The sequence below is a fragment of the Theropithecus gelada genome, chromosome 6, assembly GCF_003255815.1.
Source record: "Theropithecus gelada isolate Dixy chromosome 6, Tgel_1.0, whole genome shotgun sequence".
Taxonomy (NCBI): domain Eukaryota; kingdom Metazoa; phylum Chordata; class Mammalia; order Primates; family Cercopithecidae; genus Theropithecus; species Theropithecus gelada.
The window spans coordinates 68,342,226-68,368,934 of record NC_037673.1 but is presented as its reverse complement, the minus strand read 5'-3'; the positions used below and the strand labels follow the sequence as shown (position 1 = coordinate 68,368,934).

The 26,709-nt window shown below is 38.1% G+C and overlaps 2 protein-coding genes and 1 pseudogene across 9 annotated transcripts in view; 1 reads left to right on the top strand and 2 right to left on the bottom strand.

Annotated features, from left to right (window-relative positions):
• The window catches only part of TNPO1 (transportin 1), a 100,150-nt gene that overhangs the window by 27,494 nt on the left and 45,947 nt on the right, over positions 1-26,709 (bottom strand). For 6 of the 8 annotated variants that reach the window (XM_025387084.1, XM_025387090.1, XM_025387088.1 and 3 more), the window contains 7 exons: positions 25,400-25,506; positions 19,758-19,891; positions 13,038-13,119; positions 9,978-10,100; positions 9,026-9,144; positions 4,019-4,079; positions 3,294-3,462 (listed from right to left, as the gene is read on the bottom strand). In XM_025387084.1, the coding sequence (XP_025242869.1) occupies positions 3,294-3,462; positions 4,019-4,079; positions 9,026-9,144; positions 9,978-10,100; positions 13,038-13,119; positions 19,758-19,891; positions 25,400-25,506 (795 nt within the window). Of the gene's footprint in view, positions 1-3,293; positions 3,463-4,018; positions 4,080-9,025; positions 9,145-9,977; positions 10,101-13,037; positions 13,120-18,674; positions 19,892-25,399; positions 25,507-26,709 lie in introns of those variants that run through there. The other 2 variants (XM_025387092.1, XM_025387091.1) reach the window with 2 other exon arrangements.
• LOC112626134 lies at positions 7,269-7,655 on the top strand (annotated as a pseudogene).
• On the bottom strand, positions 21,507-22,079 carry LOC112625779 (developmental pluripotency-associated 5 protein-like). Its single transcript, XM_025387093.1, has one exon. The coding sequence runs from the start codon at positions 22,068-22,070 to the stop codon at positions 21,720-21,722; it is 351 nt and encodes a 116-aa protein (XP_025242878.1). The 5' UTR covers positions 22,071-22,079; the 3' UTR covers positions 21,507-21,719.

The following is a 26,709-nucleotide window of genomic DNA, read 5'->3' as shown; positions in this document are numbered from 1 at the left end:
GAGCCACCATGCCCGGTCAAAAACATTTTCTATTAAGATGAATATTTTTTATGACAAGAACTTACTTGGCAAATTAATTGTGAAGACATTGTATTCTGTACATAACTATCATACTAGAATTCTGCCTATATAGAAAAACTAAAACAAATACTGTGCCACTCAAGTCAATGCTTCTAATATAACCACTCAATACGATATAATCATATTACAATCATGATTACATTCAATGTTACAATCATGCAAAAAACATATATTAATTCTACTTAACATTTCCAGCGGTAAATCATCCAGAATTAAATACGCAATTACTTAGCTAGAATTTAGACACAAAAATTGGAACAAAAGTCACTGACACATGAAACATAAAACATGCTAGAAAATACTCTTTACAGACAAAGAATTAACTATGGGACTATAAATCAACCCAGATTTTATTATCATAATAATTTAGCCAAGAGCAACAAAATCGAAAGATATCATTTAACTGTTATGGGTAGGAACATGTTCCTGAAAGTTCATGTGCTGGAAACCTAATCCCTAAAGCAACAAAGATGGGAGATGGGGCCTAATAAGAGAGGATTAGGTCTTAAGGGTTCTGCCTTCATAAATGGTTTAATGTTGTTATTGCAGGAGTGGGTTAGCTATCAAGAGAGCTGGCTTATTATAAGTGTGAATTGAGCTCTCTCTTATATGTGTCTTTCTGTCATCAGATGTTGCAAGAAAGTTCTCACCAGATGCAGCCCCTCCACTCTGAACTTCAGGTATCCTGTTATAGTAGCACAGAATGGACTAAGAAAATATCAAAAATTTCAAAAATCAAAATATCAAAAAAAAAAAAATCAAAAACTAGGCATAGCAAATGATGAATCACAAACTACTAGACAGTAACAAAATCCTTAAAAACAAAAAACAAAAACCAAAACCATTACATTGGCCAGAAATTAACACCTTACCTATCAATAAGGATCTTAGTTATACCATATGGTAGATCCATACAACTAAACAGTACACTGACATGCAACAAAAGGAAATCTAAATTTGTATGTACTGATGAAGAATGAGGCATATGATATACAGAAAGAAAGCAGCAGAGTACATATAATCTGATTTCACTTTTAGAAATTTGGCTTCTCCTCTAGTTATCTGTGTAATGATCTTAAGCCATCCGGCTCCCCCAGTCTGAAAGTAGGGATACACTGGGAGATAATCTGTAATAGCAGTGAACACCATGGGTTGTCTTAACAAGTGAGACTCGGGTACCAATACTAGATGTGCTATCAGTACTAGCTATGCTAACCTTGGGTAAATTTCTCTTTCTGCAGTTTTCTTACCTATTCAAGGTTGTTGGAAATCTTAAATATAAATATGACTTTATTCTTACTTATGATTAAGTAAGACTTTCATATGCATGTAAAGTCCTTGGCCTAGTGCCTGGCACATTAGGCACTCTAAATAGAATGTTAGCTATAGGAAGCTGAAGAGGCAACAGAGGAATCAGCATTATCTAACCAAATGAATGACACAGCCCAGACTAATAATGTCTGTCCTTAACTGCTTTATTCATAGTTATTAGAAAGCCCAACACTTTGAACTAGAGTAGGGGCTCTAAACTGGGGGCGATTTTGCTCCCCCAGGGGATATCTAGCAATGCCTGGAGGCATTGCTGGTTGTCACAACTGTGTTTGTGCTGCTGGCATCTTTGGGTACAGGCCAGGTATGCTGCTTAACATCCCATAATGTGCAGGACAGCCCTCACAACAAAGAATTACGTGCATGATGTGGCATTCACATGTAAGAAAAAAAAAAAAAAAACTTATGTGGCCAAAAATGCCAATAGTGCCAAGGCTGAGAAACCCTGAACTAGAGCAGTAGAGGTTTAAAAACCAGCAAGCAAGCAAGCAAAATCAGAACACAGGTGTTTAGGTTCATCCCCAATTAGGAAGTGTGGGCCAGAATGCTAGCTCCACAGGTGATGTGATTTGCAGCTAAGGCTGGAAATTAACATATTTTAAAACGCATATTTCGTAAGTTTTGAACATAACAACTTATATTATTTTAGAATTACCTATGATAGCCAATTCTCATGCAAATTACCACACAAAAAACACTCATGTTAGAAAAACCAAAAAAGCTTGTAGTAATGTTCTTACAGTATTAAAACAAACAGCCTTTTGAGAAACGGTAGTTTAAGAATACAATAATAATAAAATAAGAGCAGGCCCACCAGGAAAATGCAAACCAAAACCACAAAATACTACCTCACATCCACTGGAATGACTATAATAATAAAGAGATAATAATAAGGCAAGTGAGCATGTGAAGAAACTGGAACCCTCCAGACAACGGTGCTAGGAAAGCAGAATGGTGCAGTCACTTTGGAAAACATCAATTTCTCAAAAGGTTAAATATACGGTTACCATATGACCCCAACAATCCTTCTCCAGAGTGTTTACCCAAGAGAACTGAATACATGTTGGGCCAGACACAGGGGCTCACGCCTGTAATCCTAACACTTTGGGAGGGCAAGGCGGGTGGATCGTTTGAACCCAACAGTTCAAGACCAGCCTGGGCAACATGGCAAAACCGTCTCTACCAAAAAACAAACAAACAAAAAACACACAAAAAAAATCAGCCAGGTGTACTGGTGCACACCTGTAGTCCCAGCTACTTGCGGAGCTGAGGTGGGAGGATCACCAGAGCCCAGGGAGATCAAGGCTGCAGTGGGCCATGACTGTGCCATTGCATAATCACACCAGCCTGGGTGACAGAGACCCTGTCTCAAAAAAAAAAAAAAAAGCCTATGCACAAAAATTGTACATGAGTATTTATAGCATCACATCTCAACAGCCACAAAAAGAGAAACACAAACATCCACCAACCAACGAATGGATAACTAATATGTGGCATATTACAACAATGAAATATTATTTCATAATACAAGTGAATGCCACAACATGAACTGTCAAAACTTTATGCTAAGTCAAAGAAGATGGTCACAAAGGACAATGCATTGTATGACTCCATTTACACAGAATGTCTAGAATAGGCAAACCCAGAGACAGAATATTGACTAGTAGTTCCCCAGAGCCAGTAAACAATAGGGAGTTACTGCTGAAGGGTATGGGTGATGAAAACATTCTACAACTGATTGTGTTAATGGTTGAACAGTTCTCTGAATATACTAAAAACCAATGAATTGTATACTTTAATGGGTAGTAAACTGGACAGATGAATTATACTCCAATAAAGTTGTTACCACAGCAGGCAACTGTGCTTTTCCCTTTCTGACTTACTTAGATTCCAGTCAGAAATTGTATCATCATCATCAATTTCATCATCATCATCATCTTCCTCTTCAATTCCATCTTCATCATGCTGCTGAGCCACTGTCCTTGATCGGTGAAAACGTGGCCGTATATCCTGTTCACTATCAGGAATCGTTTCATCTTCTTCAACATCACCCTGTTGTTTTTTTTAAGATAAATTTTCGGTGGCATTCATTATAGGCTAATAACATGTACATGAGTAAGAGAAACAGAATATCCAGAGATGGGGTCATGCACAGGATTCTGAAGTATACTTCCAGAGTGATTAAGAACCACGCCCATGTACAGAACATATTCCTTATGGAGGGGCGAACAGATTGACATAACACACCTGTTAGGTTATATGGCCCTTTCAGCCAACTACATGGCCTCCATTGGCTGGTATAATCTAAGTGTACCTGAATCAAATTCAGAGCAGCATATATAAGAATATTTTTAAAATAACTCCAAGTAATTAAAGGGAAATTAATAATAACCCTACCAATGTCACCATCTAGTACCAAATTAAGCAAGAATTTATCATTACTCAAACTTATGCTTCTAACTTTAAACTTCTATAACCTATTATAGACAATAGGAAGTCTATTTACTGGAGATCTATTCTCAATGAATGTTTTATTGGCCAAATTCAAAGATGTACTAAATCAATATAAAAATCATGTTCCCTATTCATCAAAAAAAACCTTCCTTACCTTAAGTAGGATAATATCTATATCTGAGTACTTCATGCCATTCACTAACACAGGAATCAACCTATAAAGAAAGAAATTCATGAAACAAAGTCCTAAAGATCTCAACAGAATAATTAGTAAGTCTTAACCTTGTGTGTACTAATAAAACCAATGAGATAATTAACGGTAATATTGTCTTTGAACTTATTCAGTGATATATATCTGCTCTCATTAACTGAAGAAACGCTAATAGAGAAAAGGAAGCAGTGAAATACAAAATTCCCTGGATAGGTTTAAGAAATGTGGGCTAGTCAAACTTTCACGCTCAAAGTCCTTCTAAATTCGAAAATAGAAAGATTAGTAGTAAACATTATAGTTAGCATAATTTAACTAGGTAAGACTTAAAATACATAGAACTATATTTTGTAAGCTACAGGCATTTTGCAGGAGAAACAGGTGTATCTGGATCACTAACAGTTAATCACTGATGATCTTTGTCAACAATTTCAGAGAAATGGTGAGGACAGACATCAGAATGTAAGATAATGAAGAGTTAACAAGATGTGGGTTAAAGAAGTAAAGACAGTAAGTCCCACTCAAAAAAAGTTTGAGTTGTTTTTTTGAAGACAGAAAAAACTGCAGCAAGTTATAAAGTTATGGAAAATGAGGCAACAGGGAGAAGCTAGGAGTGAGTATTTATCTGGTACGGTGAGGTCTCTGGGGATATGAAAAATTTATACTATACGGAACTTAAGTTTGGTTAGGAGAGGACAACTCATATGAAAATATTATCTGTAAGTTTTGGGGCAAGATAATGGGTCACCTGCTTTCTTTATAAGCATTAAGAGCTCAAAGTGCATTAAGAGAACATCAAAAGAGTGACAAAGGTTTCAAACAGTTGCTCTTGGTGACTAAAAGATAAAAGCTGATCTGGAACATGAATTAGCAGATTGTGAAGGGTCCACTTGTGGTTGATGACCACAGATTTCTATAGCCAACAATCCCCCTGGGGGAGTGTAATTTTCCCCAAAGGCATTTGACAACCTGGTTAAAGAAAAGAGTTCACAGTTCAATTAGTCTAGAGTAGGGTAGACAGAGGTTTCGCGTTAGTAGGGTTTATTCATGGCTCTGATGTTTGTCACATAAAGAGAATAAAAATAATCAGATTAGGTCGAGGCAAGCGGATCACAAGGTCAGGAGTTTGAGACCAGCCTGGTCAACATAGTGAAACCCGGTCTCTACTAAAAATACAAAAATTAGCCAGACATGGTGGCGCATGCCTGTAGTGCCAGCTACTCGGGAGGCTGAGGCAGGAGAATCGCTTGAACCTGGGTGGTGCAGGTTGTAGTGAGCTGAGATCACGCCACTGCACTCCAGCCTGGGCAACAGAGCGAGACTCCATCTCAAAATAATAATAAAAAAGAATCAGATTAGAACACAAAGAGGTCAAGGGCCTTGGAATGGGGTGGCAGATGGGCCTAGCAAGGTTTGCAAGAAATAAAGGACTGGCTGGTAAGGCTGGGCAAATAAGAAAAAATTAGGCCAGAAAATAAGACACGGAAATTAACTGTGACCATGTGGCAATCTGGCATGTGCCTGGCAATCATGCTAGGCAAATTATTATTTTTGAACAGGTCTAATTGTGAAGATTTCTCCTGAAGCCCCCATGTAGCCATTAAAAACAGTATTTTTTTTTTTTTTTTTTTTTTTGAGATGGAGTCTTGCTCGTCACCCAGGCTGGAGTGTAATGACACGATCTTGGCTCACTGCAACCTCTGCTTCCTGGGTTCAGGCTATTCTCCTGCCTCAGCCTCCCAAGTAGCTGAGACTACAAGCACGCACCACCAAGCCTGGCTAATTTTTTATATTTTTAGTAGAGATGGGGTTTCACTATGTTGGCCAAGCTGGTCTTGAACTCCTGACCTCAGGTGATCCACCTGCCTTCGACTCCCAAAGTGCTGGGATTATAGGCATGAGCCACGGCACCCAGTCAAAAAACGAGTTTTTTAATGCAACATCACATAAAGGTAGTAATATAGATAATAAACGTTTACTGACTACTTAAATATGGCCTGAGCACTGGGTTGTTTTACATGGAAAAGCCACACAACAGTCCTATAAGACATTAATGTACAAGAATAAAGGTGGGAAAAAGCCAAAACAATTTTGTAAAAACAAGAGAAATCAAGAGCTGCTATACCAGATTACAAAATACATTGATGTTCAATAACATAGTACTAGTTAAAAAAAATAGAACAGACTATATAGCACAGAATGATAATAGAACTTAATATCTTCCCTGTTACATTGGTGCATTTTTTTTCTGAGACAGGGTTTCACTCTGTTGCCCAGGCTGGAATGCAGTGGTGCCATCTCGGCTCATGGCTCACTGCAGCTTCTGCCTCCTGGGTTCAAGTGACTCTCCTGCCTCAGCCACCCAAGTAGCTGGGATTACAGGCATGTACTGCCATGCCCAGCTAATTTTTGTATTTTTGATAGAGACAGGGTTTCACCATGTTGCCCAGGCTGGTCTTGAACTCCTGAGCTCAAGCCATCTGCCCGCCTCTTGCTCCCAAAGTGCTGGGGTTACAGGCATTGAGTTACTGTGCCCAGCCTACAATGGCGCTTTCTAAATGAGTTTTTATTTATGAGCGATCTTGTAACACATAACAATTTTAATTCCCATGCAAACACTTTTTGCTCGTATTATACTAAGCAAGTGTGGTTAACAACTAGGAAAAACAAGTTACTTCATTGTGCATCAGATTGATGATGATATTCTGCTATCCTGTCAATACATTAACTAAAACAATAAAAACAGCTGTGTTTTATATATAAAAATGGCTCCCACCGGGTGCAGTGATCCATGGCTGTAATCCCGATGCTTTGGGAAGCCAAGAAGTATGGATTGCTTGAGGCCAGAGGATCAAGACCAGCTTGGGCAATACAGTGAGACCTCTCTTACAATAGTAGGGAAGACATAAATCAAACTCAGTCATGACTGGCTTGAGTTGTTTAATGTTGGCACCTAATTATAACAGCAAAATGGGTGGTGCTGAACTTTTAATTTCCTGCTTGTTTTAGGAATATTTGGATTGTATTAGTGCAGTAATAGAGTTAAGAGTACCTAGTTGTAATTCCTCATTTTCAACATCATCTCTAAAGTTATAGCCTAGGTTTTCATTAATAAAATCTCTGGAGTGAAGCACCTGCTGCTGAAATTTGGGGGCAAATAACTGGAGTCTGGTGGGAATAGGAGTTCTAAAAAAGTATGTCTGGAAGGCTGTGGCCCAAGGCCTTTTCTGCTGGCTAAAAGCAGGGCCTCCAGAACCAAAGGAAACACACAGCTCTTCTTAAAATTGAAGATGTTTATGCATGAGGTGAAACAGAATTCTCTTTGGGCAAGAGATGTGCTTATGTATATAAAACAAAGAAAAACACAGAGATTCCTGGTGGCAAACCAAACAAAGCCAGAGTAATCTGGGCCCATGGAAACAGTGCCATGGTTCATGCCAAATTTCAAAGCAATCTTCCTGTTGAGGCCATTGGACACAAATGAGTGATGCTGTACCCCTCAAGGATTTACACTAATGAAAAGTCAATAAATAAAAGTGGATTTCTGCTCTTGAAAAAAAGAAAATCTCTGCAGTTTTTATAAAAATTATTATCTATGACTTTTAGAATTATATGACCCCACAGAAACCCAAACGTATCATTAAAGTGGTATTACAAAGTAAAGAGGAAAGGAAAAATAATAGATTTCCTAAAGAGAAAAAAATCCAGTCAGTGTATTTGGAGAGTAAGGTTAAGCAAGATATGACGTGCCTTGCTTAAAATTTAATTAAAATTAAACACCACATCTTGCTTAACCTCACCCTTCAAATAAAGTGACCTTATTGTTGCTTTCTTGATGGAAAGAAAAAACTCAGTTGACCACAGGACAATAAGAACATTCAAGTACCATAAATATCTGAAAGAGAAAAAAAGAAACAAAAACCCTTTACTATTAAGACATATTAAAATAATTTTTTTTTTCTTATCCAGATGACTAAGATTTGAGACATTAAAATTTGTGGCTGCCAAAGTTGTGATAGACACACAGTGGCACATGCAGTTCTATAAATTTCCTAGAGAACTATTCGGAATATTGTGAAAAATCATTAAAATGCTCATATACTTTGACTCTGGGGAAAAAAATCACTCCTAGCAATCACAACAAAAAGGAATAACCTTTTATTGACAAAGAAAGACATTCACTTCAGGATTATTTATGAGGGGGAAAAAAAGCCAAAACAACCTAAATATTCAACGGCAGAGAACAGTCTTTCTTTCTCTATACTATACACATATACAATCGTCAATTATGTAAATATGGTTATGTATACTATGATGGAATAGCATACCTCCACTGAAGTTTTAAAGACTAATGACATGGAGGAAAGCACACAGCATATAACAACTGAAAATTTTAAATAGTAAACAACTGAAATTTTAAATAGTATATTTAAAATTTTAAGCACTAACTACAGGCGAGATGTCATGTTAATGATATATTATTAAATCCAATTCCTTCTCAAACACCCTGAATACATGCTATTTAGTATATGGTACTTTCACAATATAAAATTTTCTGCAATTTAGTATTCTCCCATGAGCTTGTATTTTAGAAATACTTTACTTTAGAAAAATGGGCTTAACATTAAGTTAACTAAATTTTGTTGCATCACAACTAGTGGGAAATTATTTCTTGGGAAAAAAGCCTCATAAGAGTCTGTGGTTAAGTAACAAGAAAACAAAACAAAACAAAACAAAACCCAAAATACTGTGCTGTAAATTATCCAAAATCAATTATAATTTAAAATAGGCAATTGCTTTTTGAAAAATCTCTTTACTAACAATAAAATTAAGTCTGGCTTCTTTAGAATCTCACTCCCTGATGGCAAAAGAATGAATTTTATAAAAATACGAAAATGAACAATCACTTAGAAATTAAAGAACAAGGCAGCATTTATAAGAAGGAACACTTACTTAGGAAGATGCCTTACGAGTACATCTTTGCATATTGGCTGTTCAGCTAAAGTTAGCCAAAATTCACAGGCTTCTAAAGCCACATTTTCGTCTTGATCTTGAGTCCTCTGTAGCATGTACTGGAAACACAAGATCCTTACTATTAGTTTAAATCACACAATTAATATCAATTCAGTCCCATTATCAAGCAAGCTTTTGACTTTATGGTTTTCAACCTAGGCATTTGAATTTTTTAAAAGTTTCCTAGGTGACTATAAAATACAGTTAAATTAAAGAAGCACTGATTTAAAATGTTACCCAATGAAAAGTGTTCAGTGAATGTATTATGTTTCTGTGTAGTTTTTTTATGATACCACTGAGATTTTTGAAATGTGAATGTTAATCAAATATTAAGTCTTCTTAGAACACAAAAATAAAAACTAAGAACTCCATTATATATTTCTTAAAATGAAGACTCTATAAAAGAAAAAACTGTAACATTATAAATTAGGCTCCCCAGCTGTGACCAAGCAACTGATAAAATATTTCTTCACTTTAGTTAACACTAAACTTTCAATCAGTCCTGCCTGACTTTTCAAAGAAAAAATAGGCCTACCTTATGCAGCCACGTTTCCTAAAGTTTTAGAACAGGAGTTGCTGCATACCACGAATGCTAGCTTTTTAACAGATCTTAGACTACATCCTTTAAAAAAGATCCTCCCTTCTCTCTACCATATGGAACTTCGGAAGTGAAAAGGAGACTCTAGATAACATACTACTTAAAACACTTCCAAAGTTATATAGTACATACAACTATATCCAGAAATACAAAACTCCCCACAAAGATAACTCATAATTTTAAGACAATCATAATTATTTTATAGTCCCCTCCCCACCTGGTATGCTGCATTTTCTATCTAGTATTTCTCTTAGGGGAAAGATGAGGAAAGAGCCTTTAAATTGCCAGTGTTACCTCAACTATGTTATGCATGTGAGGAAGCAGGCGATCCATTCGAACTTCGAGCAACATCACAAGCGCTCGGCACACATTTTTCCGTACCTCTGGTTCTTCATCACCAGCTAATGCAAAGAGATTCTGTTGCACAAGAAATAATTTTTTCTAGTTTTAGAAAGGCTTATACACAAATAAGTAATCTGCAAGCTGGTGACATTTAAAGAAACCCTACGAAGATAACATACCAAAAGGTGACTCAATGGCCTACAATATTAGATTATAAGAATTAAATGTGAAATAGCTGACAAAGATTATGATTTTGATAAAAGATGAACAGCTATTCTTTTCTGATAGAGTAAAATCAGTTGTATTTTGGGGAAATTTTTAATTTTTAAGAAACCATGTCATTAGGACATAGGACCATTTGTTTGCTCACCCAGAAGCAGAGACAAAAGACTATTCCCTACCAACCCTGATTTTTAAGGTGAGAGGTGGTAGTAGATTCAAGTTCTATAAAAAGGTGATATAGATTCAATAATCGACAAATATTAATATATACTGATTTTCTAACTTAACCCTAAACTGATGTTGTTCAATAAAATTAATATTAAATATTATGCTGTTCGCTACAAGTACGTCTGCAAGGTGAAAATACAATGTCTGAATGGACAATAGGCTATTTTGTTTAATCTTCAAAACTCTTAACACGTTATTATTCAATTTTACAAATAAGGAAACACATTAATAGAAGTTAAGTAGCTTGATAACCAGCAGAAGATCTGAATCTGGCTTTCACGGAATCAGAGTCCATACTCATTTCCTTATACCAACAAGCTTCCACTAGAAGAAAAAGACATCTCTCAGAGCGGGGATGTGAAAGAAAAACACAATGAAGCCTTCCTCATGTCACACATACAGTCTTACTTTATTTACACATACGTGTATTAAAAGCAGTAAAACAAGCATTTAAAAAATAAGTAAAATCCAATGTGTCCCACTGTCTTTTTTCAGGAAATCACAGAAATCTCTACAAAATGAACCTAAAGTCTCATTACAAGAAATTCAGAGGAGAAATTCAATGATCAAATGGGACACTATGTGAAGTACTATTGCAGCATTTTAAAAATGTTGATTTACCCAAGTCCTGCTTCCACATTTGACCCTCTCAAAACTAGATAGTTCCTGTTTTAATCATGTGTTTTACATAGAGAAGAGCACTGTTTTCCCAGCAGGCATTGCCATTAACAGTGCATCCTCCATTAAATTTTATTAAAAGATTTCATTACTTTACTCTAGAGAACAGCAACTGGGTTGGGGGTGGAGATATCCAATGCCATCATCTTGCATTTGTCACTTTTGTTACTACTGTCAATGAATACCTAGCTTTGCCAAGGTTACACATTATAGCCATGTACTAGTAACCAACAAACTTTTCATCAATACATTAGACTTAGCAGACTTGATACCATAGAAACAATGGCAAGTGAAGAAAATTAGTATACTTATTCACTTGGCAAATTGCTATTGAGGGCCTACTATATGTTAGAGGCACTTCCTCCAGAGGTTTACTGTTTTTGTAGGATGGAGAATTGGCTAAATTCTGTAGGACTATCAAGTAGTAAACAAATATTAACATATTATTTAATAGTAAAGCAAAATATTTTAAAATGTTAGAAAACGCTTCTGCCTCACTTGCTGAGTACAGTCCTATGAAATTTTTATTTTCAGAGAGAATTCAATTTCATTTATTTTAGATTATATTTCCTTATAAGGTGCTTGTATGTCTATCACTGTCCCCTTTATTAAACTGTGAAAGAGTAATACAAAAGGAAACACCAGGATAATTACAACAGAAATAGCACTATTAATACTTTAATAGCTAACATGAAGTACTTGCTTACTCTGTGGCAGGCACTGTTCCAATTTACTTTTATCAACTAGGTGTATAACAATCCAAGAAGGTAGGTCAATTATTGACTCATTTTACAGATGATATAAAGAAAACATCAGTTAAATAAAGTATCTAAGGTTACAAAGCTACTACACTGAGAAGCTGGGATTTGAACACCAATAGTCTACTCCAGACCTCTAGTATTACCCACTACATTATACTACCTCTAGACTAGACTAGATTAGACTGAAAGAAAACACCTTGTAGGCATAAAGTTTAAGTATCCCTAGTATCAAGCACAGCATCTGTTCCACAGTAGGTTGTAAGTCAGTAGAACTATTTAAGACACATTTTGGTTTTAACTTGTAAATGGTTAAAGGATCTTTATGGCTACTACTCTTAGTCTATTGGTAAAAAATGCTCAGAAAGAAGCTGGTCAATTTAAGTGACAAGAAAAAAAGTAACATGACCTCCCCCCTCTGCCAACTCTTCCTTATAATTTCCCAACAGTAATATCAGCAGTCTGACTTCTAAGGGACTTTTAAAATTCCATTTCATGAAAATAAAAGTGAAGGTGCTTAAGTAACTTTAACAATCCTTTTAATTGTTATCAAGTAGCAGAGATTTTGAAAAGAAATTGTGGTGCTCATGGTTCCTGGCCAGAAAATTATGCTCTTTTCTTTCCACTTTTATTGGAATGTTCAAAATGCCTTTAAGAGTCTATTTTTCCTGATGTCTCTAATTTTACAATGGAAACCAATGGAAAATATTGTCCTTGTAGTCTGTGCCTTCAGATTCTACCAATCAACTTAATCTAACCTCACCAATTTTTCACATTTCAAAAACTGCATGAGCTGAGGGACTTGGTTTCCATATGCAATGTGAACAGTATATTGAAGGAAAAATTTTTAAAGTAGTCAAGATACTAAACACTCCCCGCCACCAAAATCAGTGCTTGTATAATGATACAAGTAGAAAAATTAGTAAAAGAAGTGCTTTCTCAGCTAACAAAAATTACAATCTATCCCATATCCAGTTTTAATACTATCAGAAATCATTTAATTAAATACTGACTTTAGAATTATAAGTGATTATTTTGTTTTAAAGCAAAATGTAGTTAGTATCACCTAATCTTCTCAAAAAAAAAAGTTGGGGGTTGGGGGGAGGGAGACAAGAACAAGTCTTACCTCAATAAAAGAATCAATGTGCAACATTAGAGCTTGAGTTCTACTGATGATAAACTGATTGACACATGCAACAGCGTGAGACCTAGAAACAAAGTTTAAAATTTAACATATGCTCATTGTAACTTTGTTCTATCTACAGAAAATTGGCAAAAACATTCCTCCATAAAAGTATTATGGTATATGTCTATCAATATACCCACTAAAAATAATAGGTCAAACTTCTGTATCAACAAAGAAAGAATTTGAATGATATATTAAGTGCAAAATGCAAGTTGCAGGGCACCATGTATTTCTAAGCAACTGAAAAATGTTTGAAAGGACATGCGCAAAGTTTTAATAGGGCATACCCCCTAAAGAGTGGAGGTTGAGTGAGGGGCATAGTTGTTTTTTAGATACCTACAGATTTAAAAATGATAGGTAAACATTCCTTTTGAAAGTAAAAATGGAGAATAGTCCATGTGTTCTGGCATATGCAATTCAATTGCTCAGCAGTTCTTATTGGCACCACCTTTAAAAATTTACTCTTAATTCAATCATTTCTCACTGCTTTCATTTCTCTCATCCAAGCCATGATCTCTGATCTCTTACCAGAGTTAGTGAAATAGGCTGTAATTGGTTTCCCAACTTCCACTGTGCCAAACCCCACTACAGCCTGTTTGACACACACAGACCACACTATACTCTCATTCAGATTGCTGCAATAAAACTTAATCTACTTTTTCTACAAAAGGTCAAACAGTAAATATTTTAAGCTTTATGTGCCACATAAACACCTTTGTCATTTTTTTCCCTCTTAATTACAACCTCTTAAATTAAAAAATCATCCTTACCTTGCAGGTCATGGGCTAAATTTGGCTCCATGGGACAGTTTGCTGACCACTTGCCTAGATATTCCTCTATACTGTGGCTCCTCCCTTATTCCCTAACTTCAATTCCCACCATGCTGCTAAAGACCAAAGTTTCTTTCTTCTGTCACTCTAAAAAGCTGATTCCTAATTCCAGAGCCTTCTCACTTGCTGTTCTCTGTCTTAAACATTCTTCACCATTTTTCATAGACTCACTTCCTTACTTTGTTCAGTCTTTGTACAAATGTTTCCTTTACAGAGAACCATTTATATAAAGTATCTCTGAATCACTGTCTATCCCTGATCTCATTATTTTTCCATCATACTTATCACTGTCTGAAATTATATTACTTATTCATTATCTGTCCTATCTCCTCTTCTGAAATATAACCTCAAGAGAACCTTTGTCTCAACCACTGTGCCAAAAACACAGTTGGTTTTTGGTTCTGCAGTTACAGCAAAGCACATAAACATTTACTAAGGTAACATTAAGTGAAAAAAGCAAACTATGGGGAGCTCAACCACTTAAATGTGCAGCACAGGGTAAGCTGCTTATGCTTTAAAGTCTGTTTTTTTTCATTCTATAAAACCACCACTGGCTGGGTGCAGTGGCTCATGCCTGTAATCCTAGCACTTTGGGAGGCCGAGGCAGGTGGATCACTTGAGGTCAGGAGTTCGAGACCTGCCTGGCAAACATGGCGAAGCCCTGCCTCTACTAAAAATACAAACATTAGCCGGGCCTGGTGGTGCATGCCTGTAATCCCAGCTACTTGGGAGGCTGAGGTAGGAGGCAGGAGAATCTCTCAAACGTGGGTGGCGGAGGTTGCAGTGAGCCAAGATCGTGCCACTGCACTCCAGCCTGGGCAATGGAGTGAGACTCAGTCTCAAAAAACAAACAAACAAACAAACAAACAAAACTCTGTCTCGAAAACAACCACAACTCTCTCTCGAAAACCACCACCACCAGCACCACCACCAGCACCACCACCACCACCTACAATTCATCCATTTGTTGGGGGGATTAAACTAAATGAGCTAATATATATGTTAAGTACTTGGCATAATAAACAAATGGAAAAAAAATACAATAAAGTCTTTTACAGGGCCTTTAAATTAAGGCCCTTTTAACTTGCATTTTTTTGTGTGTGCATGTGAGGCTAAATTTAAAAGGCAGAAATTTATCCTATCCCCAGCCTCCAGAGGCACCTATTACTAGCTTCCCCAAATAATTTTCAGAAACTTGGGAACAGTCAGGATTTACATTTTAAATTAAAAGTAACAGTTTGACATGCTTTCTTTAGAAGTTTAATATAGTTTCTGTACATCAGCAATGAAGAAAAAAACTAGAAAAACTTAAATGCTACCATTTACTATAGTATCAGAAGACCAAGTGCCTGGGAATACATTTAATATAATATGCTCAAGGCCTCTAAAAAGAAAAGTATAAAACTTTATTAAAAACAAGCAATTGCCAGGCACAGTGGCTCACGCCTGTAATCCCAGCACTCTGCAAGGCCAAGGTAGGCGATCACCTGAGGTCAGGAGTTTGACACCAGGCGGGCCAACATGATGAAACCCCATCTCTACTAAAAATAAAAAAATTAGGTGGGAGTGATGGCATGTGCCTGTAATCCCAACTACTTGGGAGACTGAGGCAGGAGAATCGCTCGAACCCGAGAGGTGGAGGTTGCAGTGAGCAGGGATCATGCCACTGCACCCCAGTCTGGGAGACAGGAGCGAAACTCCGTCTCAAAAAAAAAAAAAAAAAAAAAAAGCAGCAGCAATTAGTATTGTGAAAATGACTATTTCTCCTAAATTGATCTATAGATTTAATGTTATTCCAATGTAAATTCCAAGATTTTTCATAAAACTTGACAATTCTAGAATGTATAAGGAAAAGGCATTCCTACTGTCCTACTGTAAGCTCTAAATATCATTTCCCAATAAAAGGAATCAATGTAGGCCAGAAATACAGATGACAAACTTGGAATGCTATGGATATCTGTGTATATAAAAATAAAACTTCCTTGTATTGAATTCTGGTGATCAAAGGCAGTAACAAAGGCAGAATAATTACTCACGTCACGTATTCATAATCAATACCAACTTGTTAATTAGATCTGATACCATATAAATGGCATTTGTTTGTGAAGAATGAATTTTTTTTCCAATATGATCTCTTCCTTATAGATTATAAGAAAATATTCCCCCTAGAAGCAACTGAGATATTTAGTAAGCTCCGAGTAATTCTGTTAAATCATGTATATTTTCAATTCTAATTTCTCATCCCAAAAGTCTACATATTTCAGGTCAAATTCTGATTTTTAGCTTTTCTTCAACACATATTTTTATAAGGTAAAACTCTTTAAAGAAGTTGTTTTTATTTATTTTTGAGATTGAATCTCACTCTGTCACCCAGGAGGGAGTGCAGTGGTGCAATGTCAGCTCACTGCAACCTCTGCCTCCTGGGTTCAAGTGATTCTCCTGCCTCAGCCTCCCAAGTAACTGGGATTACAGGTGTATGCCACCATGCCAGGCTAACTTTTGTATTTTTAATAGAGGTAGGATTTTGCTATGTTGGCCAGGCTGGTCTCAAACTCTTAACCTCAGGTGATCCACTGGCCTCGGCCTCCCAAAGTGCTGGGATTACAGGTGTGAGCCACTATGCCCTGCCGTTTATGATTATTTTACAAGTTCTGCCAAATTTATATGTTGTAAAACTGTAGGCCTTATTTTCATTCCATTTTGGGACAGAATGTAAATTTAACTTAGGAGTAACGTCAAACAAAATTTTTTTCAAGTTGAGATATCCCAGAACACAATAAAAATACGGAAAAATTATCTTTATATAGTTTGAGCTGTTTGTACAACTCTTTCCTTGCTGTGTAGAAATTCACTGCAATATGTCATAAACTTTTTTTATTTTGAGACGGAGTTCTGCTCCTTGCCCATGCTGGAGCTGCAATGGTGCAATCTTGGCTCACTGCAACCTCCACCTCCTGGGTTCAAGTGATTCTCCTGCCTCAGCCTCCTGAGTAGCTACAATTACAGGCGCCTGCCACCATGTCCAGCTAATTTTTTGTATTTTTAGTAGAAACAGGGTCTCACCATGTTGGCCAGGCTAGTCTTAACCTCCTGACCTCAGGTGATCCACCGCACCCAGCCTAAACTTTAAGTAACTACAATTTGTTAAAAAAAAAGAAAAAAGCCTCAAACGCTCCAATTTTTGCTCTAAGACATACCAGAATTCAATTTGAAGCTTTAGTCATGAAACAGCAATGGAATAAAATAGAGGGCCCATTAATAGACCTACGCACACATATAACTAAGCATGTAACAGAGGTGACATTTTAAACTGATGGGGAAAAGGAAGGGACTATAAAATAAATGTGACAACAAGAAAAAGTTACCTAAATGGAAAAGACAGAATATTTCTCTCATAGCACACACCCACAAATGCCAGATATATTAAGCTCTTAAATGTCAAAGAGCCCTTAACATTTTAAACTCTTAATAAAGACAAAAAGGGATTAAGATATTCTCTACACACATAACCGATAAAGGATGAGAATTCCTGTAAATCAATGGAGTACAAATAACCTAGTAGAAAAAAGGACAAAAGACAAGAACAAGATAAAGGCAATAAACATACAAGATCTTCAACATCATTAATGATAGTAAAGAGTATCATCAAGACCATAATGAAACACCAAATAGCTATTTGATTGGCAACACTTAAAAAATATGCTAATTGTCATGCAATGGAGTATTACAGAGGAGTCAAAATGAGCTATATTGATTCAGTACAGATGAATCTTAATGACATAATATTAAAGTTGCCTATGTCTACATTCAGTACTATGCAGTTCTTATAATGCTAAAAACTAAGATATATAACACCCTTTGCATATGCATGCAATAAAATTATCAAGAAATGTAAGGAAAGTATGAAATTGGGGTTTAGATGTAGACTGTTGTCAAGGTCTTCATTTGTTTCAGGTGGTGGATCTGACTGCTTATGTTATTAAAAATAACTAATATATAACTAAAGGCTAAATACGAGTAGGCCATGATGAGAATGTCTTCAACTAAGAATAATAATTCAATTCTGAGTACCTCAAGTCTGATAAAATGGTTCTTATTTTTAAATTGTTTAGTCATCACCTATAGAACTAGGCAATACAGTGTAGTTTCCCATACTCTAATTCTATTTTCTTGAAGTCCAACAGTTATGTTGAGAGGGAAGAATGCTTAAGAGTACATAGTAAATGCCAGTTAAACTACATTAATAAGGTATTAAATAATGTAGAATAAGATCACGTTAAAGATGGATGATACATTTAGTATATATTTGTAGCAGATAGTTACTTACCCAAATATACATTAAAATGAAAAATGCTTTTTTTTTGTGTACAACAGAATCTCAAATGGGTATTAATCAACATTCACGGAATGGAATTTTTTTTTTTGCAGACAGGGTCTTACTCTATCACTCAGACTACAGCACAGCGGCTCACTGCAGCCTTGAATTCCTGGGTTCAAGTGATTCTCCCGCTTGAGTCTCCAGAGTAGCTAGGACTATAGGCACACACCCCACTACACTCGGCTAATTTTCTAAACTTATTTTTTGTAGAGAAAGGGTCTTGCTATGTTGCCCAGGCTGGTCTCTAACTCCTGGCCTCAAGCAATCCTGCCTCAGCCTCCCAAAGTGCTGTGATTTTAGGTGAAATATTTCTGAGTTGCTCAACTTTACCTAATGTTTTAATCAAATGACCATCTACAAAATAAAAACCGTGAAAAAATATTTATGAGTAATATCCAGCAATGGTGTATCAATTACCAGAAATATGGTTTTTGGATTTTTCTGTTTTTCTTTTTTGAGACAAGGTCTCGCTCTGTTGCCCAGGCTGGAGTGCAGTGGTACAATCTCAGCCCACTGCAAACTCATCGTCCTAAGCAATCCTCCCACCTCGGCCCTCCAAGTAGCTGGGACCACAGGTGTGTGCCACCATGCCCAGCTAATTTTTATATTTTTTGTACAGATGGGGTTTCGCCACATTGCCCAGGCTGGTCTTAAACTCCTGAGCTCAAGCAATCCACCCACCTGGGCCTCCCAAAGTGTTGGGATTACAGGCATGAGCCACCAGGCCCAGCTGTTTTTTCAATTACCGAGAATCAGTCACAAAATGTGAAGTACGTATATTACCACATTTTCATTATCTTAGTTAAAATGTTAAAAGGGGGAAACATCGTGGAAACGCTAACTCTTATCTAGTTAACTATGCCAGAAATAACATTATTATTATAATGTTATAATAATGGAAAACCAAATACCTGCATGTTCTCACTTATAAGTGGGGGCTAAACATTGGGTACACATCGAGGTAAAGATGGGAACAACAGACACTGGGGAATACAAGAAGGGGGAGGGAGAGGGCCAAACTCGCTAATGCGTACTATGCTTACCACCTAGGTGATGGATTCATTTGTACTCTAAACCCCCAGCATCACCCAATAGGACTTTGTAACAAACCTGCATATATATGTACCCCAATTCTAAAATCAAAGCTGAAAAGAAAAAAACCACAAGTAATCTCGGCCTTAAATAAAGGAAGTTAGAAGACGCCTGTTAACTACCACAAATATAATTAACTACTGTAAAAGGCAGAAAACTTTTATCACGTTTAACGAAAATTTCCTCACAATCAACATTTCACAGGTTTTGTTACTGAAGTAGTAAATTTCAATTACATAAGTTCACCTCTCTGGAACATCCAATATCTTTCGCTAATCTCAAAAATACTAAGTAATGAAAACTAAGGTAATGGTCAGGTTTATATCAGAGTTAATGAATTAGTACTGGCAATATAAGTACCTTATTTTTGGACTACTATGCTTGAAGAACTGTAAAAATTTGGGAATCATGATGTTGAGAGGACGATCTAAAACATCACTATCTAAAATCTCAGCAGAATCTTCACAAATCTTCTGAAGGGCACCAAATGCTCCCTGTAAGAGACACATTTAAATTATTAGAATTTGTTAAAAATGAAGCCATATGAAAACAAGCTGAAGAATGCTGACTAATTTGTATGGATTAATGTTCTCAGCCCACATAAAATGCCTTATAAAATCTGTAAATTTAATTGCTCAATTTTTTTTTTTTTTTTGAGATGGAGTCTTGCTCTTTCGCCCAGGCTGGAGTGCAGTGGCGCAATCTCGCATCACTGCAACTTCTGCCTCCTAGATTCAAGTGATTCTCCTGCCTCAGCCTCCTGAGTAGCTGGGATTACAAGTACCTGCAATTGTGCCTGGCTAATTTTTGTATTTCTAGTAGAGATGGGGTTTCATCGTGTTGGCCAGGCTGGTCTCAAACTCCTGACCTCAGCTGGTCTGCCTGCCTTAGCCTCCCAAAGAGCTGGGATTACAGGCATGGGCCACCACGCCTGCCCTAATATTCAATTTTAAAACAAATTATAATATCATCGAGTATGTAAACATCTCAGTTAAAATACAAGGGTATATTTTAGTTTTAGCATTAAATGACTTAGAAGTGGAGGATATTTTGGTCGGCAGGAGAAGTAAATACCAGTTTGTTTAAATTAAATATAAAACTACATTTACATAGAAGAGTAATCACCATAATACTTTTCTTTTTGAAGCACAGAGAGGTCATTAATACCATTAAAAAGTTACTTAGGCCGGGTGCGGTGGCTTAAGCCTGTAATTCCAGCACTTTGGGAGGCCGAGGCAGGTAGATTACCTGAGGTCAGCAGTTTGAGACCAGCCTAGCCAACATGGTGAAACCCCGTCTCTACTAAAAACAAAAAAATTAGCTGGGTGTGGTGATGCATGCCTGTAATCCCAGCTACTCCATAGGCTGAGGCATGAGAATCGTTTGAATCCTGGAGGCAGAGGGTACAGTGAGCCAAGATCGCACCACTGCACTCCAGCCTGGGTGAGAGAGCAAAACTCTGCCTCAAAAAAGTAAAGTTACTTACATATAAAAGTATTCACCGGGTAACTGGTGACAAAATCTGTTGCAAGGGCAGGCAATGCAAATTGGCGACCATTTTCCTAAAACAATTTTAATACTAAAGGGGAAAATCCAGAGCCTTTGCACGTAACATATAACCTACTAGTTACCCATCCACCTACTTTACTGTTTATATTATATAATTCCATCAGCAGCAACTTGATGCTTATTCTCCATAGTACAGTTTTTTTTTTTCAACTTATTTAAAACTTTATTCTTATTTTTTTGACTTTTATTATACTTTAAGTTCTAGGGTACATGTGCACAACGTGCAGGTGTGTTACATATGTATACTTGTGCCGTGTTGGTGTGCTGCACCCATCAACTCGTCAGCACCCATCAACTCGTCATTTACATCAGGTATAACTCCCAATGCCATCCCTCCCCCCTCCGCCCTCCCCATAATAGGCCCCGGTGTGTGATGTTCCCCTTCCCGTGTCCAAGTGATCTCATTGTTCAATTTCCACCTATGAGTGAGAACATGCAGTGTTTGGTTTTCTGTTCTTGTGATAGTTTGCTGAGAATGATGGTTTCCAGCTGCATCCATGTCACTACAAAGGACTCTTATTTTTTAAAATGAGAAAAAATGGAAAAAAAAAAAACCCACTTTTTTTTATTGGCAACCATCAAAGAGATATTCATAACAAGACTCAGAGCTAAGGGCAGAGACCCCTAAACAGATCGTTTTCCTTAACTCTTTAGGCTGGAGCAGATTTTAAACCAAGCTGAAGGAATCACTCCAGCTCTGGCCACAACCTAATCTCTGCATCCTGGCCTTCATTGCATTGGCTGGAAGCTGGTTCACTTCATCCAAGGGCCTAGTTCGAGGGCAGTCATGGCTTCCGCAAGTTTGAGCATCCCTCGCTCTTGGCGCTGGCGGTGCCACTCAGCCATGGACTGGAGCATCCACTTGGTCCGGAGCTTGTACAAATAGGAACTGTAAACCACGACCTCGGTGAGGTCTGAAGACTCCAGAGCCTTCAGCTCGAGCATGGCCTTGCTCACTTGCTCGATGTAAGGGATTCGAGATCCGTCCGGGCCAAACATGGCTTTCAGCAGCCGCGTCTGGACCTGGAACACCTCTGGATCTTTCAGGTCTTTGGGAACTTTCACCCACGGCGGGATATTTCTACGTGCCGGGAGAGTTCCCATCTTATGACCCTCACAGTTTTAACGTGTCCAACAGAAGGTAAAATCCTTTAAGGAAATTACTCAACATCCTTTTAGATTTTATAATATCTTAAAAATATTAAATCTGAAAATATTTTTAAGTCTTAAAATTTAATCAATATATTAAATTTCAGTCTTCAATTTAATATGCGTTAAATATCAGGAATTTTAATTGTCATGCTAAAATAGTCATATTTAATTATTAAGGTTTTTTTTTAAAAAAAAACTTTACTTCTGAAACCCTATTACATCAAATTAAATGTGAACTTGTTACCCATGTGGCAATTAAAAATTTCAAATAAGAACAAACATTTAGCTATCACTACATACCAACATCTGGAAAACCACTATCTTTAGTGCAGATGGATGGGAATATTGTTTATTTACAGTATGACTTCTATGTAGTACACCAGCTCAACAATTTCACAATTACTGCAGCTTAAATTTTGTATTCTTGGAAAGTGCTTGCTTAAAATTTTGATCTTTTTTTTTGAGACGGAGTCTTGCTCTGTCGCCCGGGCTGGAGCGCAGTGGCACAATCTCGGCTCACTGCAAGCTCTGCCTCCCAGGTTCAAGCCATTCTCCTGCCTCAGCCTCCTGAGTAAGCTGGGACTACAGGAGCCAACCACCACGCACGGCTAATTTTTTGTGTTTTTAGTAGAGGTGGGATTTCACCTTGTTAGCCAGGATGGTCTCCATCTCCTGTCCTTGTGATCCGCCCGACTCGGCGTCCCAAAGTGCTGGGATTACAGGTGTGAGCCACCGCGCCTGGCCTGATCTTCTTTTATGTCACTACCATCACACCAAAGCACTATTTAAATGCAATCAACTGTCACATGATTACTTACTTAGCTTTTCTGTAATCTTATCAGTGTATTTCCAAAGTTTTTTTTTTTTTTTTTTTGAGATGGATTCTTGCTCTGTTGCCCAGGCTGGAGTGCAGTGGCGCAATCTCGGCCCACTGCAATCCCTGCCTCCTGGGTTCAAGTGATTCTCCTGACTCAGCCTCCCGAGTAGCTGAGATTACAGGCATTCAACACCATGCCTGGCTAATTTTTGTGTTTCAGTAGAGATGGGGTTTCACCATGTTGGTCAGGCTGGTCTCTCAAACTCCTGACTCAAAAGATCCGCCTGCCTCAGCCTCCCAAAGTGCTGGGATTATAGGTGTGAGCCACCACACCTGGCCCCAAAGCATTTTTATGTATATGGGAACGAACAATTTTTCTTTTTCTTTCAAGGAGCAAGAAAAGTGGCTTTAAGCAGTACTTAGCTAACTCCCCCTCTCTCTATCTTCTCTATTTCCCTGTATCCACCTGTTGGGCAACAAACTGCCATGTCCTAAAACCACCTTATGTGTGGTTAGGTGTATTTTTTTCTGGAGATAGGGTCTTGCTCTGTCGCCCAGGCTGGAGTGCACTGGCGTGATCTCACCTCACTGCAGCCTCCACCTCACAGGTTAAAGTGATCCTCCCACCTCAGCCTCCTGAGTAGCTGGAACCACAGGCGCACATCACCACACCTGGCCAATTTTTTCTAATAGGGTTTCACCACATTGCCCAGGCTGGTCTTGAACTCATGCAATCCACCCAGCTAGGCCTCGGGATTACAGGTGTAAGCCACCATGCCCGATTGGTTTTCTTTCCCTTTTAGGTTAGGTTATTCCTGTGGGTTTTTTTTGGTTGTTGACAGGTTATTCCTGTGCCTGCCCTGCCTTCAATCTCTGCTCTCTGAGAGGTAGAGGAGTCACTGCTTTATAGAGTCAAAACACGGAATATGGTTTCCACATAAAATAGATTTCCACCCAAATTGGAAGCCTGCTAATAGATACTTACAGTATCCACTAACCATGAGAAATCATTCTCTCTCCCCAAACGAAAAGGATGCTAGTGATCTAATCAGTGGCAAAGAACACCCACAGGTCAGAGTTAACGTATGATTAAAACTAAGACAGGCCGGGCGCGGTGGCTCAAGCCTGTAATCCCAGCACTTTGGGAGGCCGAGACGGGCGGATCATGAGGTCAGGAGATCGAGACCATCCTGGCTAACACGGTGAAACCCTGTCTCTACTAAAAAATACAAAAAAGTAGCCGGGTGAGGTGGCGGGCGCCTATAGTCCCAGCTACTCAGGAGGCTGAGGCAGGAGAATGGCGTGAACCCGGGAGGCGGAGCTTGCAGTGAGCTGAGATCCGGCCACTGCACTCCAGCCTGGGCAACAGAGCGAGACTCCGTCTCAAAAAAAAAAAAAAAAAAAATTAAAACTAAAACTAAGACAATGGTCTGGTGCAGAGGCTCACACCTGTAATCCAAACACTTTGGGAGGCTGAGACAGGTGGATCATTTGAAGCCAGGGGTTCAAGACCAGCCTGTCCAACATGGGGAAACTCCATCTATACTAAAAATACAAAAACATTAGGCAGGCGTGGTGGCTCATGCCTGTAATCCCAGCTACTCGGGAGGCTGAGGTGGGAGAATCACTTGATTCTGGGAGGCAGAGGTTGCAGTGAGCTGAGATTATGCCACTGCACTCCAGCCTAGGCAACAGAGCGAGACTCTGTTTGAAACAAACAAAAAAACAAAAAAATGAAGACAAGTTTAGTGAAGTGCAGCTGCTCATGCCTGTAATCCCAGCACTTTGGGAAGCTGAGGCTGGAGGATTGCTTGGGCTCAGGAGTTCGGGGTCAGCCTGAACAACAGCGTGACCCCATCTCTACCAAAAAAAAGAAAAAATTAGTCTAGCATGGTAGCACATGCCTGTAGTCCCTGCTACCTGGGAGGCTGATGTAGGAGAATTGTTTGAGCCCAGGAGGTTGAGCTATGATGGTGCCACTGCACTCCAGCCTGGCAACAGAGTGAGATCCTGTCTTTAAAAACAAAAACAAAAACCACCAAAAAAACGACAAAAGCACAAGTTCAGCATCCCTTAGATATCACATAATAAGAGGCATAAAAACAATTTAGAGAAGTTAAAAAAGTACTCAAGGTCCAGGAATTTGGTAAATTTCAGTCTATCTTTAACTGATTAAGCTTGACACAAACTGTTTATTACATACGTATACATCCAAGAATAATTTTATCACAGAAAAACAAGATATGTCCTTGTGTGAAATATAGTAAAAGTGGTTTATAATGTAACAGTTTTTACAGAAAAATAAATGATTTACAAATGTAATATAACACAAAGGTAACTTTAGGTTTCTAAGTTTTGAGAAGCTGTATGTTTCGTAGGAATTATTTTCCCCCAAAGCTGCTAATACATAACATGACAAGAAAAACAGAAAAAACCCAATTATATATGAAACCAATATCCTTACCTCACAAGTATTGTAATCTTCAGAATCCAACAGGCTACAGAGTTTTGGTAAGAGGTCAGGCCAATTCTGCAATTCTCCCTTGGAGGCTATAGTTGTGATCAAAATACCTTGAACGAAAACACACTTCTTTAGGAAATCCAACAGCATTATGTTAGGTATTGCCATGTGAGTAACTGTATGTACAAACACACTTTATGTAAATAATAACATTTGGCTAGATGTGGTGGCTCATGCCTGTAATCCCAGCATTCTGGGAGGCCTAGGTGGGTAGATCTCTTGAGCCCAGGAATTCCAGACCAGCCTGGGCAACACGGTGAAACCCTGTCTCTACTAAAAATACAATAAAATCAGATGAGCATGATGATATGCACCTGTGATCCCAGCTATTCAGGAGGCTGAAGTGAGAGGATCACCCGAGTCAAGGAGGTCAAGGCTGCAATGAGCCATGATTACGAGACCACACTCATGCCCGGGCAGAGTGAGACCCTGTCTCAAAAAAAATTAGTAACCCTCACCGACGACACCCATATCACCATTGCATATCTTGTGGGGAAAAAACCTCACAGAAACCGATCTGTTTCTAATACTGTTTTTCAACATTTCACCCTCTAAGGGTTTTTGAGTTAAATTTACCAAGTATAAAACTGCAACTTCTTTTTCTGCCATAATACCAAGAATAGTTCCACCAATTAAAATTAATTCTAATGGCTGGGCACGGTGGCTCATGCCTGTAATCTCAGCACTTTGGGAGGCTGAGGAGGGTGGATCACATGAGGTTGGGAGTTCGAGACCAGCCTCATCAACATGGAGAAACCCCATCTCTACTAAAAATACAAAATTAGCTGGGCATGGTGGCGCATGCCCATAATCCCAGCTACTCAGGAGGCTGAGACAGGAGAATCGCTTGAAACCCGGAGGCGGAGGTTGCAGTGAGGCGAGATCACGCCATTGCACTCCAGTCTGGGAAACAAGAGTGAAACTCTGTCTCAAAAGAAAAAAATAATAATTCTGATTTATCCATACGAAAGAGTAGAAAGAAAGTATACCAAAATGTTAGCAGCACTTAACACTGGGTGATGAACTTACGAGTCTGTTAGGTTCAAATAAAAGACACATTAAGAGGCTAAAAATAGCTCCCTGACTTAATCTGGAACCAGAGACAAGGAACATGGTAGGAAAAACTTAAGTAGATAAGCATCACTTGAGAATAATTCTACATGTTTCACTGCTTACAACACTCTCCCTCATGTAGGCAGGCTACATACTCCTAAAACAGTTCCCACTTACTGGATCAAGAATGAGTTGCCAAA